This window comes from Centrocercus urophasianus, unplaced genomic scaffold (assembly GCF_019232065.1).
Source record: "Centrocercus urophasianus isolate 14NV4802_14NV808 unplaced genomic scaffold, USGS_Curo_1.0 seq_12, whole genome shotgun sequence".
Classification (NCBI taxonomy): Eukaryota; Metazoa; Chordata; class Aves; order Galliformes; family Phasianidae; genus Centrocercus; species Centrocercus urophasianus.
In genome coordinates this window covers 65,980,599-65,999,229 of record NW_024884364.1, presented here as the reverse complement: position 1 = coordinate 65,999,229, position 18,631 = coordinate 65,980,599, and the positions used below count along the sequence as shown (strand labels likewise).

Genomic DNA, 18,631 nt, shown 5'->3' with positions numbered 1-18,631 from the left:
GAAGGGGAAAAGAGTGCACAGAGCTAAAATAAATAAATACATAAAATAAAAAATTTCCTTTAAGACTGATTGATCTTACAGTGCAGCATTGCTTGTACTTCAGAATACTGAAGGACTGATAATCAACCCATTACTTTCATCTTCTAAATAGGAAGAAAAGTTGTCTTTTTCATACTTCTGAAGTAGATGATAAGCAGATGAAAGTCTGTAACACTGCTTCACACTCGTTTCTAATGCTCCTTAGTGTTCTGAATATAGACCCAATGATTTTCAGTTCTACTCAGCCTACCTTCTCTGTTTCCCACATAATATTGCAAAGTTCATAGATAAACATAAATGCAGTAGCAGTATTTTTGTTGAATGTGCTGCAGTACTGTATAAAAGCCAGCTAATTTACTTTTCACCTTGAAATAGGTTAATGCCTGCTGGCACTGCTGTGAAAAGTTTTAACCCCTCTGCCTTTTGTAGAGTAACATTAGCAGTGTATCATGTATGCTTTCTAACAAGACAGGGTTGTTCTGTGCTATTCACTCATCCTATGAGTGAATCCTTTTTTGATAATAAAGCACCAAGAACTTGAGAACACTGGTTGTCTGATTTTCTGCAGATGCTGAACACTGAGTTGTTCTTTTACTTTTTATATCTCACTATGCTACAGTTTCTTGTTTAAATTTTGCCCAGTCATGCTTTCCCTATTACATTTTTCTGTGTATATTCTGTATCTGTACATTTGCACATACGTGTTCTGTTTTGTGTATTGTTAATAGGTCCTGCTTCCTACTTGTGTACCACTTTTGCTAATTGGTTATTCCCTTCCTTTTCAGGCTAAATCAAACTACATGAGCTGGTACAATTTTTCTTTTCCTTCAGAAATTAGCTGCTACCTTCCCATTCAAATAATCGTAAGCCTTCTAATCTTGATTTGAATTGATTCTAATTTTTAACCACTCATAAAATAATTTTAAACATTTATCAAAGCATTCTTTTTCTTTTTCCCCAATATATGTTTTTCCCTCTTTGAGAGAAGAACAGCTAAACTTGCTTGCTACTTCTGACTCTTAAATGCTCTGACATTCATATTTGTACATCTTAATACAAGTAACATAGCATAACAAATGCAAACTCTGCATGTTGTTTAGATGTTGCATTGGGAAAGAGGATGTAAAGCAATTTTATCCATTTGTAGCAGGTAGGCAGGCTTGTGCTTATCTGTCGGTGGTCTTCTGGCTTAGTATGGATTTGACATCGTCACAACATAACCATCTGAATAATGAACAGAGAAGAAAATTAGAAAGACAAGCAGGTAAAGTGTTGATTATTCTTTTCTTGTTATGCTCAGGAATTCTGTTAAGTAGAAGGAACAAGGCACCTTGCTGACAGTGAGCTATCTTACTTATTTCTCCTGAAGAATTGTGTTTATGGCACTTGTGGAGAAAATGCAATAGATAGCGCTGTTGTAATATTCTAGCTATGTAGTAAATAACTGCTATGCCAGCAGTCTTTGGTATGGTGATTTCCTACCAGTGTCTGCCAACTTGCTGCAGCTATTTGCCTGTGACTAGTTCCAGGGAATGAAGCTGTGGCTATGATTGAGCTATTCAGAATAAGTTTGTTTCTAGAGTGACAGTTAGGCAGGATCAGTTATTACAAGCCCAGTTTCTGTATAGATAGCCTCACAGCTGATCTTAACAAGGACTGTTAGCAACTTTAGTTTTTTTTTTTTTTTCCTAAGTAGATCTTAAGCTGCTCATTTACAAGATCCAGAAACATCAGGAAGAGATTTGATTGAACTGAGATTTAAAGCAAAAACGCCCCCAAAACATTAGTGTTGCCAGAACAACTATGCATGCACATTGCTTTTAAATTTCTTGAATTAAGTCTGAAAAGACTGGGAAGGGCAGACGAGCAAGAGGGGAATCCCTTTCTTTCAGAAGCTTTCTGTCAGTGTCTGCAGGGGCTTTTTGTTTCCCTTTTTCTAAGTCATCATATACGTTACAACTGAAGGGCTAAGAAAATTAAGCCCCTAAAATCATAATCTTCTCTAGAAAGCTGATATCACACAAGAAAGCAGCTGATAGAGTTTGGTATCGATTGCAGTTACAAAGTCCCTGTTTTGCATGCCCTAATTCTGGAGAATTTCTTTAATACATTTCCCTTTCCTATTATGTAATCCTGACTTCAATGAAAAGCTCAAGTTGATCCCATGTGTGATGAGGCATGATTGGGGTAAGAAATATTTAGAAGTATTAATATTAAAGACCAAGCCATTAAAGACTGAAATATTGATGACTCTTATTACATTGTACACAAGAAGGTTGAGTTCCAGTTGCACAGGCATTGCTGTGCTTCTGCAAGTTTGGCTTTCTACAATACTGATACTTTCTTCATGCAGGATTTAGGGCAGGGAGCAGTGAGTCTGCATGTAATTACTTAAGCTTTTGAATTTTTAAAATAAATTGAATTCTGGGACATAAGATTGATTTATGCAAAATTAGTAGGTAGCACAGGATCCTTAAATCAAATACAGAAATGTATTCCTTTTAGCCAACAAACTTGATAGCAATAGCAGGTTGCTCACTTCTTTCTAGTAACTCAAAGAGGACGAAGAGACACCAATAGAAAATGGCACATCTTTGGAGTTTCACAGTTTATCAGCATCAGACTTTAGCATATCAAGTTCCATTTCATATTCTGGAGGCAAGTGTGTTGAACCTACTGCATGGAGAATTACTGCTTCAGTGCCCTCAGCCTGTACCTTCCTTGTCCTCATTTTCCTCTGCCACATTCTCCATTCCCATTTTATTCACTTCATCCATCCAGACTCAATCTCTGTTTCTTAGGATTCTTGCTCCGTTTCAGTGTCTGAGCTCTTTGTATTTGCTGTTCCACCACCCTGCTCTCCTTTTATTCACTGTCATTCCCTCACAAGGTTCTGTTATCTCCACTGGCTTGTCACAAGTTCTCTAGATTAGAACTCCTTGTCATAGCTCATGGTTACCATTACTACCAGGTTCCAATTTACAGGTAGATCCTCACCTGGTCTGATCTTTCCTAGTCCCTTTATCCAATCAGTTCTCCAGCACACCTGCATCATTAATATCTCTTTTCTTTCCTCTCATGACTTCTCTTTTTCACTAGCTTTTACTCTCCTTTGCTGAACTTTTTCTGAGATCAGACTGTACCACTGCTGCCTTTGTTTCTTAGGACCTGAAATTACTTTGCAAGTTTTATATTATTTACATTCACCCCAAAATAATTTTATCTCTGAGACAAAAGGAGAAGAGCAAGTTTGCAACTTGTCCTTGACACTCCATCGTCTCACTTTACTTGGCTGGGGCCCAGTTTTTAATCCAGAAATATCTGAGAAAATGCTGACCTGGTAACCTTCACATATCTTCCAGAGTTTTATAACAGTCATGCTCCTTCTCTTCCCCTGCTCAACAGATGTCCTCATTGATGGTGATTCCTGTCATCATTTCAAGTCTGGGTGAAGTCCAGAAAGATACCTTAAATGGGACATGGTTGGAATTGAGGCAAGTGAGAACCAGCCTAACCCTGTAACTTAGAAGTTAAGAAGTTAAGCTGGGATGAGGGAGTGACTTAGTGTCTTATTTCCATTTCCTGGGTTACTTCTAAGGACGCTTCTTACCTTCATCTTCACCTTTTGCTGCAGACCCTTTTCCCCTGGCTTCAAAGACTTTTCTAGAAAGGAAAAAAAATCCTTGGACTGGACTATAGAGCCCAAGTCAGACTATTCACAACTGAGTGTCCAGTTTCTAGCTTGGCTTTTCCTTGCTTGTTATTCTTCTGGACACAAATCTCATAATTCTTATTTCCTTATGACTCATCTTCAGTGGTGGTGGAAAGGAGGAGATCCACTTAATTCTGTAGAATTGATAGATGTGTGCAAGAAGTGAATTTGACTTTTTCTAAAGAAGGCCCAAAACTCGATTTCTCTGCTCTCTGAGTGCTTAAAATGCTGAAAGATTCTTTATAGTGGACGTTGCAATTAGCAGAGCTGGTTAAAAAGCCAACTTACTTCGACTACTGCCACCTGTGTTCCCTTCTCTCATCTTTGACCTGGGCAGGCTGGGAAGTTGTGTAGAGAGGAACCTTATGAAGGCAAGTGTAAAATCCTACACCTGGGGAGGAATAACTACACACATCAGTACAGAGGATGGAGATGGAGAGGATAAAGAGGAACTCTGTAGAGAAGGGCCTGGGCTACACATTGGCCATGAGCCAGCAGTAGGGCCTTGTTACCAAGAACATCAGTGGTCAAAGGAGGTGATCCTCCCACTCTGCTCTACCCTGGTGAAGCCACATCTGGAGTACTTTGTTCAGTTCTGGGCTTCTCTGTTCAAGAAAGACAGGGAACTTCTGAACAAGGGGGAGCAGACAAACTGGAACACTGTTAAGGACCAGATGGGATGTGACAAACATAGAAAGCATGAGGAAAGGCTTCTTTACTTTGAGACTTACAAAACACTGAAAAAAGCTACCCAGAGACTCTGTGTAATCTCTGGAGATATTCAAGACTCACCTGAAAACTTTCCTATGCAACCTACTGCAGGGAACCTGCTTTAGTAGAAGGGTTGATGATCCCCAGAGATCCTTTCTAACCCCTTCAATTCTGTGATTCTGTGATTTTTTTTTTTTCCCCTTAGTATGAGTTATGTTTCTATCTTAAAGAAATCGAAACAAAAAACAAACCCCTAAAACAACAACAATTAAAAAAATACCAAACACAAACAGAAACAAAAAAACTTTTTTCCATTAACTGTTATCTCAAAAATATTTTAAAAAGATATAAAAGCAGTACGTTTGGAAGTCATGTCATTAGTTAACAATATTCTTCGGCTTTGCTGCAGGATCAACCCAAAATATCAGAACTCAGATTTTATTCCTCATAGTTGACATAGCTAAATTTCAACAAATAATGAACTATTTCTCTGTGACCTCACAAAAAGCTCAAATATTGTCATGGATTGATGTTTTTGGGTAACTTTCAGGTCCTTTCTTCAAAGAAATATTTTAGAAACTTGAAAATATTGATAGGGAAAATTGGCAGACATTATGTTGGAGTCACTTCTGTTGCACTGTTGCATGGATTCTTCTGGCATACTGTTAGAAGAAAATATGAACTTCCAATGACACAAGGCCTTTTTGACCAGGCAAGATAAGAAATGTGGAAGATGATGTTAGTCAGTAGTGTCTAAGTTACTCATCCAGATTACTCCTAATCTGTCAGAAAATTTTCAGTCACCCTTTTATAATGCAGAGCAGAGCACATAACGTAGAAAAAAAGCCTACTTTTGCAGTCAAAAGGAAATCATTTAGTTATTATTAGCAATTATTATAGGTGCTGAGCACAGGCCTGCAGATATTTTCAATGACAGACAAACATGGTTATGTAATAAGTAATGGGTACATTTGAATTTATTATATGTTCATCAGGTAGTCTGACCACAGTACTTCTATTTACAGCTTTCTAATGGTTTTAGATGACCCGTGACTTATATGAGGCTGCAATATCAGTGACATGAGTTTCATGTTGAGAATGCACCTCTAAAACCTGGATAAATCCATTACTGGAGAGCATAGCCTGTTCTCATCTCCTCACACTCTGTACTAAGGGCATTTTGCCTCTTGGCTGAAATTAGGCTGCTCGTGGGTTACAGTTTTGTATTTCTACATTTCCAAGTATGAAGTTTCAAGCGTTATATTACACTGATGTAATAAATCAGATTAATCTATATAATATAACTTGTCCTTGCCATCACTTCAGCGGGTACAGCCTGGAGTGAATGGTCATCACCACCCTCATATGTAGGCATGAAGACAGGAAAAATTAACTGGGTAGTTCAGATTAGTGATTTTTCTTGATTGATATTTTGATTTATGTTCTTAGAAAGGTGCAGGTTTGGAAGGTCAAGGGGATGGTTAAATTTCCCTCCTGTTCCCTTCCTTTCAGGGTCCTTAGGCTGCAGTGGATTGGAATGAAATAGAAATAGATGGATGGAAATGAAATACTGAAGTGATGTCACCTGGAATTTGGGGACTGTTCTGTGATTCAAGATTGAATATGTTTCCATGGAGCTATCTGTAATGTTTACAAGACGAGGACTCTGACTGCGAGACATCAGTAACTCAATAGAAATTATGAGGCTTCAGTGTCCCTTAGAAGTACAGGCTAATGTAGTTCTGGGATGAAGTTCTTCTGGGTCCTTAGAAATACCCAGATGAATTTGCAGGGCTGCATTTTGAGGTTTTCCATCAGTATAGTAATGTAGCTTTTATCCAGTAAGCTTTTACAGTTACAGAACCAGTTGCAAATCTGCTCCCTTACAGATCTTTCTGTGGGTTTCTTGTCAGCATTGGTATGCATGGATATACATTGCTATTACATCTATAATATCTATCATGTGTAGTTGTAAAAATATTTCTAAGTACAGATCAAAATGGTAAGTCTTCTGTGATTCTTTACTGTGAGGTTTACAGAGCACTGGAACAAGCTGCCCAAAGAGGTTGTGGAGTCTCCTTTTATGGAGATATTTCGAACTTGCCTGGAGACTTTCCTTTGTAACCTACTTTAAAGCAGAGAGCCTGCTTTAGAAGGGGGTTTGGACTAGATGATCTCCTGAGGTCTCTGCCACCCCCTGTGTATGTCTTATAACTAAACTCTTCAGGTGAGAGTATGTTGCTTCTGAAGAAGAGAGAATGTGTTTGCTGTAGGTCTGAACTTTGTCAGGTCAAGTTCCAAGCTGAAGGCTTGGATTTCATTCTTTTTGCCAATTGGAGAAAATCCATGAATGCAGGAGAGACACAGAAGATGGTTGGATCTTATTTCTTTTGCATGCTCCCTTATCACCTTGTTCTGTTACACTATTTGACCTTAGAAAATTAAATAGAGTTAGCCCAGCACTTGAAAGAGACTAATCTATGATTCCCCTTCTCCCCCTTCTCCTGCTCCCCATAAATCACTGGGTAAAACTGCATTTTTATGTATTAATAATAGAGTCATAGAATTGCTCAGATTGGAGAAGACCTTAAAGATCACCAAGTTCAACCGCAAATGCATTAACAAAATACTTGAAGGATGTTTTGTTACTCAATCTGCTGATTGTGGGTGAGTCAGAAAATGTAGATATTGACTACAGGTATATTCTTCATAGATTCCATGTACAGGGGTTGTTTTCTTCCTTTATCTTAGTCACATCATAATTCTGTTATCAGGATAAATTATCAGTATATTTTAATTTTAATTCACAATCCTTGTCTTTGTCACTTTTCCTGCATTTTAAGTGCTGTTTAGCAGTGCTTGTTCTTTATCAGTTCGGTGAAAAATGCATTAACATAGGAAGTATCAATAGGTGTGTGTTCAGATATTTGGCATGCTAATTATTGATGCACAGTACCCAAGTGAATTTTAAGATTACTGTTTCCTGGTGGAGCTGTGTACTACCCAAGTACAATTTTTATGTAACTCCTGGTGTAAACAGAATAAACAATTATGTAGAACGTTTCAAAACATACTATTCTATTTCTTTCCTAGCAAAAAAAAAGCCACCAGCATGCAGATAATGTTAGCCTAAGGCCCATTTTTGTAATTTGCCTTATTGTTAAAGATGTTGTAATTTGTAGCTTGTTTTATCCCAATGTATTCTATGTATTATCTTGCTCTGCCTTCCCCTCCTCACCTCCCTAACTCTGTCTCAGTAGCACTCAGGTCCTTTTCTTTCTTAAGGTTTTGTTCTCGTATAAAACATTCTGCTTGATGTTTAAATGCATCAGCAAAAACCTCTAGTTCTCTAAATGAGATTCTGCAGCTTGTCATACATTTCCGTAATCAGCTTGCCACTAACTTCAGGACACCAGTCTTCCACATCATTTATTATCTCTCTTTGGAAAACTATGTTCTTGGTGTTTGTTTTTTTTTTTTTTAATAATAATTGCAATTGCTTTGCTGGTGAGAGTGATGTTTTCACGTTTTCATTGCTTTATTAATTATGTCTTTGGTATAGTGCAAAATTGTATCAACATACAAGACTGTCCTTCTGCCCTTGTATTAACTGAAAATCAAAGGAATTCAAAGAGTATGCGCCAACAACATTAGGTTTTTACGATAAATGAAACTTTACCTGGCATCACAGAAACACAGAATATCCTGATATGGAAGAGTCCCACAAGGATCACTGATTGAATCCAACCCAAGTCTCCACACAGGACCTCCCCAAAATTCAAACCCTCTGTTTGAGAGCATTGTCCAAACGCAGCTCAGTGCTCTGACCACTGCTGTGGGGAACATGTTCCAGTGCCCAGCAGCCCTCTGGAGAAGAGTTTTTATTTCAAAGGACTCTCCAAGTCATTAACCTGTTAGACAGAAAATCTTATGAAAGTTACGTAAATTCAAATTCTATTTCAGGAAGGATTTATGACGTCTATAGACAGAAATTTGTTTGTGATCAAGATCAACAATTCAAGGCCAGACGAGTGCTGTTTTATTAACAAAAATTATCTGAGTCTCTATTTGCTAAGTGGGCAGGGTCAAATTATCCCTTCTTGATGTAAATATGTTTTAGCACATGAAATTCCAGTAGTTTCTGTGTTTGCGTGCAAATGCAAAGAGATGAATAAACTGTATGCACATTCCTATGTATATAATGTCTACGTATGTAGATATACTTCTGTGTCTCTCCAAAACATGAAGGAAGAGAAAGTGATAGCCCACTTCATTAAACTCAGGTAAATGAAGAAGGGAGGAACCAGTTCTAGCAGACTAGCTTTATGTTCTGATGGTTTGTTGTGTGTGCTTGAGTAATATTGCTGGAAATACCCAATATGAAATTCCATTCTTGCAAGAACTGATTCGGGTCAGTGAAGCCTCCTCTTCCCTTGTCTGACCCTTTATTACTGATGAGTCTTTCTATCTTTAAATATCACTGAAATTCTTTCACTGAGTTGTAACTCAACATTGCAACTTGAATAAGGACTAACACAGAGTTGAACACTTATAGGAGAATAACTTCCTATCAGCTTTTTACATCTGGTAGCAAGAAACTAGATTTTGATCAAAGCATAACTAGCAGAACTTTAATACTTTAGCAGGTATTTCAAGACTTTATTTCACTTGGGCTTTGCTTACACAGATAACAATATTCTTCTTGCATTATAGATTTTCTACTTGTTTGTTGTTTCTCTGTTCTGACTGCTCTGAAGACTGTAGCAGGAAAAAAAATTTTTTTGCTTTATTTTTGTTTTTGTGTGTATCTCAGTCACACACGGAGTTTAGTTATTCTGAACAATATAAAGTAGAAAATAGAAGAGTGCTTTTTGGATTGTAAGGAAAGATTTATGTGGAAGTAAGCATGTCTGGCTAAAGGTTTGTGGACTTTACTTTGTCATTAGTTTCTTGGTCCTGATTAAATTTCTCACTAAGGTGAGTTTTGAACCTACCTTTCATAGACTTATAGTGAAACAAAGAGAAGATTGTGTTATGTCAGCTTCTTCATGTATCCCACCTATGGGATTACTGAAGGAGTAAGAGGGCCAGTGATTTAAGTGGTATTAACTAGTAGATTTAGATCTCCTCTTTCAGGAGTATGGATAATTTATCCTAGGTAGGGAGCAGTGGCCTACAAACTTTAATAGTGCAGGTACAACACAAGCCTTGAGTAGAAAGATTACTGACAATATAAAAAAGTAAGTGGGAAATGTTTATTGAACACGAGAGGGGTAGCTGTAATACTTCTGGAGTTTTATAGATCTTTTGGCTGAAGCTTTGTAAGTTAAGACTTTATAAGTTAGGGCTTTTCATCAAAATTGGATCCAAAGCAGTTATCAAAAGAAGAAGAAGAAGAGAAAAATGGCTGTAATTGAGAAGTAATAGAAGGAATAGCTTTTTATTTTGACAGCTAGTGCTAATCACAGAATGAGATCAGACTGCTGTAAGTGGTCTGAGAAGATTAAAAGCAGTCTAGATCTAGTACACATAGACACAGGACGATAAATTAAATACACTTTACAATATCTGTGATAAGAAATCCTCATATTATTTTTTCATAGGAAAAAATTACTATGGCCTCAAAGCAGCATTTCTATCATACGTAACTCCTGTTTGTTTAGAGTTTCCTGCTCATGGGCTCAGTGACATATGTGCCTTCTCTCAACGTTACAACTCCTGCAAGCCTCTAGTGTTATGTGCTGACTGTATGCTATGACTTAGCATCTGATATTTTAAAATATCATCATTTTAACGTTAAGATTATTCTATTTATGTTACCTTTAATAAATTATACTATTTAACTTTCTTTCTAGTGGAGTATATATATTATTTTATTTTTAATTTAGTTGTGTCATATAATCATAGAATCATAGAATGACTTGGATTGGAAAGGACCTCAAGGATCATGAAGCTCCAACCCCCCTGCCTCAGACAGGGCTGCCAACCTCCATATCTAATTCTAGACCAAGTTGCCCAGGACCCCATCCAACCTGGCCTTGAACACCTCCAGGGATGGGGCATCCACAACCTCTCTGGGCAGCCTGTTCCAGCACCTCACCACTTTCATAGTAAAGAACTTCCCCCTGACATCCAGCCTGAATCTGCCCTCCCTCAACTTAAAACCATTTCTCCTTGTCCATTTGCTTTCTGAGCTGCACAGGCACACTGCTGGCTCACGACTAGTATTTTATTTTTTTTTCCAATCGATTTGTGAGATACTATCCTTATTTTTAATTATTATTATTATTTTGTTTGTTTGTTTGTAGTTCCAGGAAAGGAGAGAGAGTTGCCTCTCTTGATAGGTTATGGCAATAAAAATACCAATGCATACAGAAGAGCAGTGGCTTGGAGGGGAAGAAAATGTAGACTCTTCTATAATGCCAACAGCTGCTGTTCTCTTTATATAGATTTACTGAAGGATGGTAGTCAAGTATATTCATTTCTAATGACCACTGCAGTTTCTGTGCTGTGTCATCCAGTTGTGTGTCATTCTGTGCCATCTTGATGTTTCTGCCTTTGATTTGGATGGCAACTGCAGGCCTGATAGAGGAATTCTGCTTTGGAAAAGATGGTAACCCAGGTACCACAACTTTAACATGCTTTTTAGGAGATATAGCTTGTAAACATGTTTTGCTTTAGCTAATTTGCCAAGAGATTGTGTCTGGCTGTGAAAGCAAATTTACCATGCAAACTCAGAATGATTCTTGATTTTGCAAAGAAAATGCTCTGGAAAGCTTCATTTACATGTTATCTGCAGCACTGTGGTGCGGCTTTGTGTGATGATTGCAAAAGTGACACTGGCTTGGTATTCAGCTAAACGAATGAATCCTTTCTTGTAGAAGGGTTGCCCTGGATTATGTTAGCTATCATAAATATCCTTCACATAGCAGCAAGGATGGCATTCAGGATGTCAAGCCAGCTGGAAAGAATCCCTTTTACAAGGCTCTGTTGGTGTGGGTGGATAAGCTTTCTTGACAACAGTAGTGCTTTCTCTCCTGTCTGTCGTAATTTGCGTTGCTAGGATCTGTTTCACAAGTTTTGAGACAGACTTATATATGATATTGTGATTCCTTTTATTTACATGGGGAAAGTGAACATTAAAAGAACATGGAAAACAATAAAAAGTCGAGGCACAAAAGACCATGAGAATAATATGAGAGCAGCTGTTCTTGAAGTGAAAAATAATTTTCTGTTGGTTTGATGAAATGAAAAGTAATATATGGTAACATTCCCCTTTTTTTGAACTTCATTTTTCCAGTAAAGTGGAAAAAATTACTTTATATAGTCATAAAGTGAAAACTTCTATTAGAATTCAGGAGACTTTCTATATATCATGCCATTATATATTATGTATTTTATTTATTTTACCATTAATGGTAAAATGCATTTTAGGTCACAAACATCGTTCCAATTCCTGCTTCAAATCTGCATTTCAACATAAATTGGTGATTTCATAGTCTGCCCTCTCAGCTTATTTAACTTTTTATATTCTTACTTCCAGGGGAAAAAGAAGAAGAACAAATAGTTACTGAAATCATGAGAAGACGTTTTTTTCCTGATGTTATAACTTATAAGGCTTGGGAAGGCTTTCACTTTGCTGGCCATGAGATAAGGATTACAGAAGCCACTGATTGTTATGGGGCAGTTGTCTGGCCATCGGTACAATATTTACATAATATTGTTACTTTCAGTTTTGGAGTCTTTTAACACATTTAGTTGGTTTTTTAGTGATAAATATTTTTTATTGTGTGTTGTGAAGCTAAGGATAATATTCTATACTTTCTCCATTCTACAGTTCCCAAACCTGAATTTAGCCTAGTTTTCCTATGGCTTCCTGGTTCTCAAAGCTTAAATGATATGCAGGTCACTCCAAAGATATTGCCTCTTATTTATTTCTATGCAATCCACAACAGATACAAAGATTACAGTGGCACTGTTTGATAGAGCACATTCTCAGTTAAAAAGACTTTTTCAATATAGTCACCACGGTTAGCTGTGCATTTTTGCCAGTGATGAACAAGAGCCTGTATGATGAGCTCAGAAAAATCTCCAGCAGCAGAGGTGACCCATTGTTTCACAACTGCCATGACAATGTCAGTGTTAGGAAAACATTGCCTGTGCAGTCCATCTTTCATCAGCACAAAAACATGGAATTCAGAAGGCACTAAATCCAGCACTATGTGGTAGAGCAGACCATCCAAGATTGGCAGTGTGCTCCACAGTCTTCAAACTGGTATGGGACCTGGCTCTATTGTGTTGCAAGAAAAAGGCTGTCATCTTCTCTGCTGCTTATTTGGAAGTTTGAACCTTCAGCTCAGTCAGTGTCATGATGTAGCAGTCAGATTTAATGGTTTTTCAGGTTTCCAGGAAATCCTGAAAGATCACCACTTATGCCAAAAGACTGCATATCACTTTATCTGCTGAGGGCTACATCTTGAACTTTCTTGTTTGATGGAGAATTCATATGTCACCACTCTGTGGACTGCTGTTTAACTTTGGCTTATAGTGATGACACCACATCTTGTCACTGCTAATGATGTGATCCAGAATACTGTCACCTTTAGCCTCATACAAACTTGACAAAGTTGCGTATGGTGCTCTTTCTGTTCATGTGTGAGAATTCGTGAGGACCACCTGCCATAAACCTTGTGATGTTCCAGCGTTGCTACCGTTTTCAACACACTGAAGCTGATATCCAGCTCCATACACAGTTCTGTGGTTATTATCTGCTGATTCGTGTGGATGAGCTGATTGAGACTCTCTATTTTGAGGTGTGGCAGTTGTGCATGGCTGTCTGGAATTCAGCTTGTCTTTCATGTTGTCATTGCCACTATTGCAACACACTTCCTACCGCCTCACTGTGCTCCCATCCACTGGTTGGTCCCTATAAATGTTCAGGAAGCATCAATGAATATCAAGGGATGCAATTTTTTGTTCATTGAGAAATTAAACTCATCATTTCTTCATGTGCACTTCCATGTCAGAAGTCATTTTGTCAAACTGTCCCTCTGCTGCCAATCATCACACAGCAACAAAATATAACAGAGTATTGGCGAAAGGTTCAACCTCTACTGCCATACCACCAAAATCCATCTCTGATGTCCTAGGCCAACATAATAAAACAGAAGGCATTACTTTTGGAGCAGCTCTCGTATTTCTTGTTTGTGCCCCTTCACACAGCATGTATGATGTGATGCCTTCTCCTCTCCTGTTGAAACTTTATGGTCCTATTGGCCAATTAGAAGCAAATTTTAAAGGAAATGTGGGTCTTATATGAAAATTACGTTACTGTACGTGTTATAAATAAATGACCCTAGAGAAAGCAGATTCAGAAAGAACTCAATAAGGTGCTGACTGACACTCATAGATGCTACTTAAGCTACTCAAGAGAAAAATTTAGCATGTAAATATGCAGTCATGGGAGAAGATTCACATAGGACTTCCAGTTTCTTAAAAAGACAGAAACGTGTGTGGAAGTGAATCCATGCTCTCAGGGACCATCATTCTTGGCTCTTGATATTACAGAATCACAGGATGGTTCAGATTGGGAAGGATCTCAAAAATATAAGAACTAGCAACGTATCCACCATACAAAGAACTTTCTTCAGTCTTTTGAGTTTGTGCAATGCAGCTAAGGGACTGTTTTGAAATAATTAAGAGTGAAAAAACATTGCTGCGCGTGGACAGGTGCCACAATGAACCACTGACACTTGCATTGCTCAAAGAATCTCTCTAAAATAGACGGATTTCCAAGACCTCTTATAGAATCAAGGGGATTAAAAGCCAAGAGGCTCCATTGTTGTCCCAATTCTTCCTGTCCCAATGCTTCCTGTGCTGACCATAAGCATGGTCATTCCAAGCATGACCATAATCCAGCTGAGGAGGGTTAGTGTACTCTCCTGCTTTGGATGCCAAACACTTTTCCTTAGCAGAACTGGAGAAGTTGTTTACACTGTATCTCTTAGCAGCCTCAGTGAATGTCTTCATGGCAAGGTTGGCTGGCTGTTAATTATTCTCACAAATCAAGGGCTACACTGAAATGCACATTTTTTTCTGTGGAGGTTTAGTCAATTTTTCTGTGAAAGGAAGGAAAACTTCACTGTGTCTCTATATTCTCCCTTCTGTTCCAACCTGCAATACATGAAATCTTCTGAAAAATATCAGTCACATTTGTCAAGAATGCTGAAAATTTAAGAGAAGTTAAGCTTCTGCATGGAAAGGAAGCTGAGTTTCAAAGGTTCCCTAATTTAAGTCACAGAAGTTTTGAGCCTGCCAGCTGGTTTCAACAGCAGAACATGTCAAGACACCGAGGGACGAAATGATGGGAATGAATGGAGCTAAAAGGAAAACTTGATAGGATTTGTTTTAGAAACTCAGTTCAATATCACGCACAGTCTTAAAGAACCTGGCTTTTATTAATACAGTCTGCACAAACTTTCTATTTTTAAGTTTTGTTGATTGAGATATCTGTGTGTTCATATGAAAAATCTTGTTCTTTTTGCTCTGATTTAAGAGGTTGAAAGCAAAAACACTGACTTTCTATCTCTTACAAAGTCAACAGTCCTCCTCCGTTCCTTCTATATTTTAATCTATTGAAGTAAAACCAAGAATAAAATTTTGCAGAGCCAAGCTGAATCATTTCTAATTATTTTCCCAAATGGTAATCTGTACTGCAAGATAATGTAGCAACCGATATATGTATTTGTCAGTGTAGACTATATGATTTTCTAAGTGTGGGAAATAATACAGGAGACAGGCTGGAAACTGTCTTTGTGAGAGGAGTAAAAATAGCCATTTGTGTTTCTAGAGTGATCTAAAGAACACTGGTCAGTGTGAGATAGGACAGAAAAGCTGGAGAAGTTTCTTAAGTCATAGTTTATGAATGTATACATAAGGAGTCAATTGTAGAGGGCTATGTAACAAGGTATGGACATTAAAACTAGAAAGAAACTGAACTAAAAGTAAAGGGGTGAATTTATTGGCCCTTTTTGAATCATTATGATCATTAATTATTATTTTAAAGAAGAAACTAGCAAGAAACTAGCAAGAAACTAGCAGGAGTTGTGGATTTTCTCTCACATGCAATCCGTATATCAAGATGTCTTTGTGACAGACATGTTTTAACTCAACCAGAAATAAGTGTGGGAATTGCTGACTGGAATTTTACAGCTCATGTTATGCAGTGTGACAGATTAGATAATTGCAGTCATTCCTTCTGGCTGCAATGCTTTGCAAGCCCGTATCAAAGCATGTGGTGGCATTTGTTTTGTCAGCCTGTAGAGCTCAAAGATAGTGAGTCATGTTCCTTTCAGGACAGTGTTTGAATGGATATTGCTCATTTAAACAGACATGAAATTATACAACATTTTTTTTTTGCATGCTTGTAAATGACAATGTGTATTGAGTGAAGGTTTTTGTTTAATTTATTTATTCAGTATATTCATGGATTCCCTCTCCTGCAGGCTCTCGTTTTGTGTTATTTTTTGGAAACCAATTCTAAACAGTACAATTTGGTCGACAAAAATGTGATTGAAATTGGAGCTGGAACTGGATTGGTCTCTATAGTAGCCAGTTTACTGGGTGAGTACATACCACTGCTCTTATACTTATGGAAAAGTCTCTCAGATGAATACTGGAAAGCAAAGGAAGTATGTTAGTACTTCTAAAATACAGTTATTTGACATTCTCTAAGAGAAAGAAGAAGTGAGTTCCAACAGGGTTTCTTAGAAATTTGTGTAGTTTTTTTTCTCTCTCTAAGACTGTAAACGCAAAGGTGTGTAGATGCAATAAAGACGGTCCCTGTGGATGATGTTACCATTAGCAATGTTAAACAGCAGACCAACAAATAAGAAATTAGTGTCTAAGAGGATGTCAGTGGCAATAGGGTAAAATCAGACGCAGGCATGACCAACACATCATCTTCCACTGATCAAATAAATACCTCTTGGATGCCAGGTCACTTCCTTCAAACTTGAGTTCAGCCTTTTCTTTCAGCAACGGATCCTTGACTTTTCTGCTACAGAAACTTGTTTTCTCTCATGGCAGCCTGCCCTTCCTCAAGAGTAATTCCAATCAGTAACCCCTGTATTTGAACAGAATTTAGCTTTCTGCAGTCTGAGAAAGCTTGTTGATATGTTAAAAGGAAAGAACCTGAGGCCACGCCTAAATCTAGTGTTGATTTTCTGCAATTAGTAACTGTTACTCTTCAATTCCCAATCTCTCACTGTGCTTTCATTGAAAATGACATCAAGATATGGTATTTGATTTATCCCCACCCAAGCCCAGCTGTCTTTAGATTGCAGTCTGTGCAGCAGAACTGCTGCCAGTTACCAAATATTTATTTTAAGTACAATGAGTAATAACTATTGGGAGCAATAACAGTGTTCTATTCCCCTAGACGGAAAATTTGCTAAAATCGGTTCCTTGTGCAGTGGCTTTTGCAAGTGGGCTTTTACTCAAGTCTTGAAGTATATTGAAAGATTGTTTTTGTTTTCTTCCTGTCACAGGTGCACTTGTGACTGCCACTGATTTGCCAGAACTGCTGGGAAACCTTCAGCACAATGTTCTCCAAAATACAAAACTGAAATGCAAGCACCAGCCCTGTGTCAAGGAGTTGTCCTGGGGAATTGATCTGGAAAAAAACTTTCCCAGATCTTCATGTCACTTTGACTACATTATGGCTGCTGATGTAGTTTACCACCATCCCTTCCTGGATGAGCTCCTACTAACTTTTGACCACTTGTGCAAGAATGATACTGTCATTATGTGGGCTATGAAGTTCAGGCTGGACAATGAGAACCAATTTGTAGACAGATTTCAGACACTCTTTGATTTAGAGGTGATTTCTGATTTCCCTAGTTTGAACATAACCCTGTATAAGGCAATGAGGAAAGGCAGGATGAAAGTCAGACCTTCCAAATTGTCTGTCTGAAAAAGAGATATATGGGGGTGATCATCTCAGATGCTTTGTAGCTAGTTCTCTTTTTAATAATTTCTACATAAGTAGTTGCCTGCATCTTTACGAATGACATTTTTTAAGCAAGTTAGAACAAGACATTGGTTTTCCGGTGCATCCCTACGGAATTCCTGAACCCAATTTGCTGAAAGTTTTATACATGGAAGAAATGTATTTCTGATGTTTTCTTGACTTTTATGTGCTAAATTGACAAAACTAATAACTTTCATAATTCTCAATATTATTTTTATGGGATGTGCAATGAATATTTCCTTTCAAATGCAGTTTTAAACAGTGTCTTATGAGATTAACCAATCTTTCAAAGATTTACTACAGTCTTACATTTTGTATTTAACAGGTGTGATGTTAAATCTATTTTTCTTCATTCCCACCATAGCGTTCAAATCCTTCCTTCAAATGGCCCGTTACATGACATTAACTGAAAGGAAAAATGGGAGATACAGTATCATAATAAAGGGAGAGAGACTATTAGTTACTCCTTGATTTAATGACTGTGTTTTCATAGAATCATAGAATGGTTTATGTGGGAAGGGCTCTTTATGATCATCTAGTTCCAACCCCCCTGCAATAGGCAGGTACACTTCCCTCCAGACCAGGTTGCTCAAAGCCCCATCCAGCCCGGCCTTGAATGCCTCCAGCATGGGAGCTTCCACACCCTCTCTGGGCAACCTGTTCCAATGTCTCACCACCCTCACAGTAGTGAATTTCTTCCTAATGTCTAGTCTAAATCTACCTTCTTCCTGTTTAAAGCCATTTCTTTCCCTTCCACTTTTTATTTAGATTCAGGGATTCTTCAACAGACAGCTGCACATGTGAGGCAACAGGGAGTTAAATATTTTGTTACTTGAACAAAGGTCTGGAATAAGAATAGTACATCACATTCACAGGTCCCCGTTGCAAAGACCTTAAATTTTTGGCTATGTGCCCATTCAGAAATAGATTGGTATTTGCACCTCAGGGAACAATGGAAAAACAACAGTGGCATCAGGACAAGTATTCTGCAGCGTCAGCTGGTGGCAGCTGGAGGTAGAAAATGAAACCTGCTTGTCACAGTGTGGCTGAGACATGGACAGACTAGACTTTTTGCAAGGGCAAATGGAGCATTTTTCTCCTACCCTCTCCTAGTTAACATGTGTTCCCAGTTTTAGTGA

General features: G+C 37.9%; 1 protein-coding gene across 1 annotated transcript; it reads left to right on the top strand.

The window, feature by feature from the left end:
* The first annotated feature begins 1,192 nt into the window (after positions 1–1,192).
* On the top strand, positions 1,193–17,934 carry LOC122155707 (protein-lysine methyltransferase METTL21E-like). Its single transcript, XM_042809784.1, has 4 exons — positions 1,193–1,303; positions 12,006–12,163; positions 15,967–16,084; positions 17,011–17,934. The coding sequence occupies exons 1-4, from the start codon at positions 1,234–1,236 to the stop codon at positions 17,433–17,435; spliced, it is 771 nt and encodes a 256-aa protein (XP_042665718.1). The 5' UTR covers positions 1,193–1,233; the 3' UTR covers positions 17,436–17,934.
* The last annotated feature ends 697 nt before the right edge of the window (positions 17,935–18,631 follow it).

Bases quoted from the DNA above. Each gene is read 5' to 3' on its own strand.
- LOC122155707 (XM_042809784.1), top strand. From the start codon at position 1,234: ATGGATTTGACATCGTCACAACATAACCATCTGAATAATGAACAGAGA. The intron at 1,304-12,005 runs GTAAAGTGTTGA...TCTTACTTCCAG, and splicing joins AAAATTAGAAAGACAAGCAG to GGGAAAAAGAAGAAGAACAA. The intron at 12,164-15,966 runs GTACAATATTTA...CCTCTCCTGCAG, and splicing joins GGGCAGTTGTCTGGCCATCG to GCTCTCGTTTTGTGTTATTT.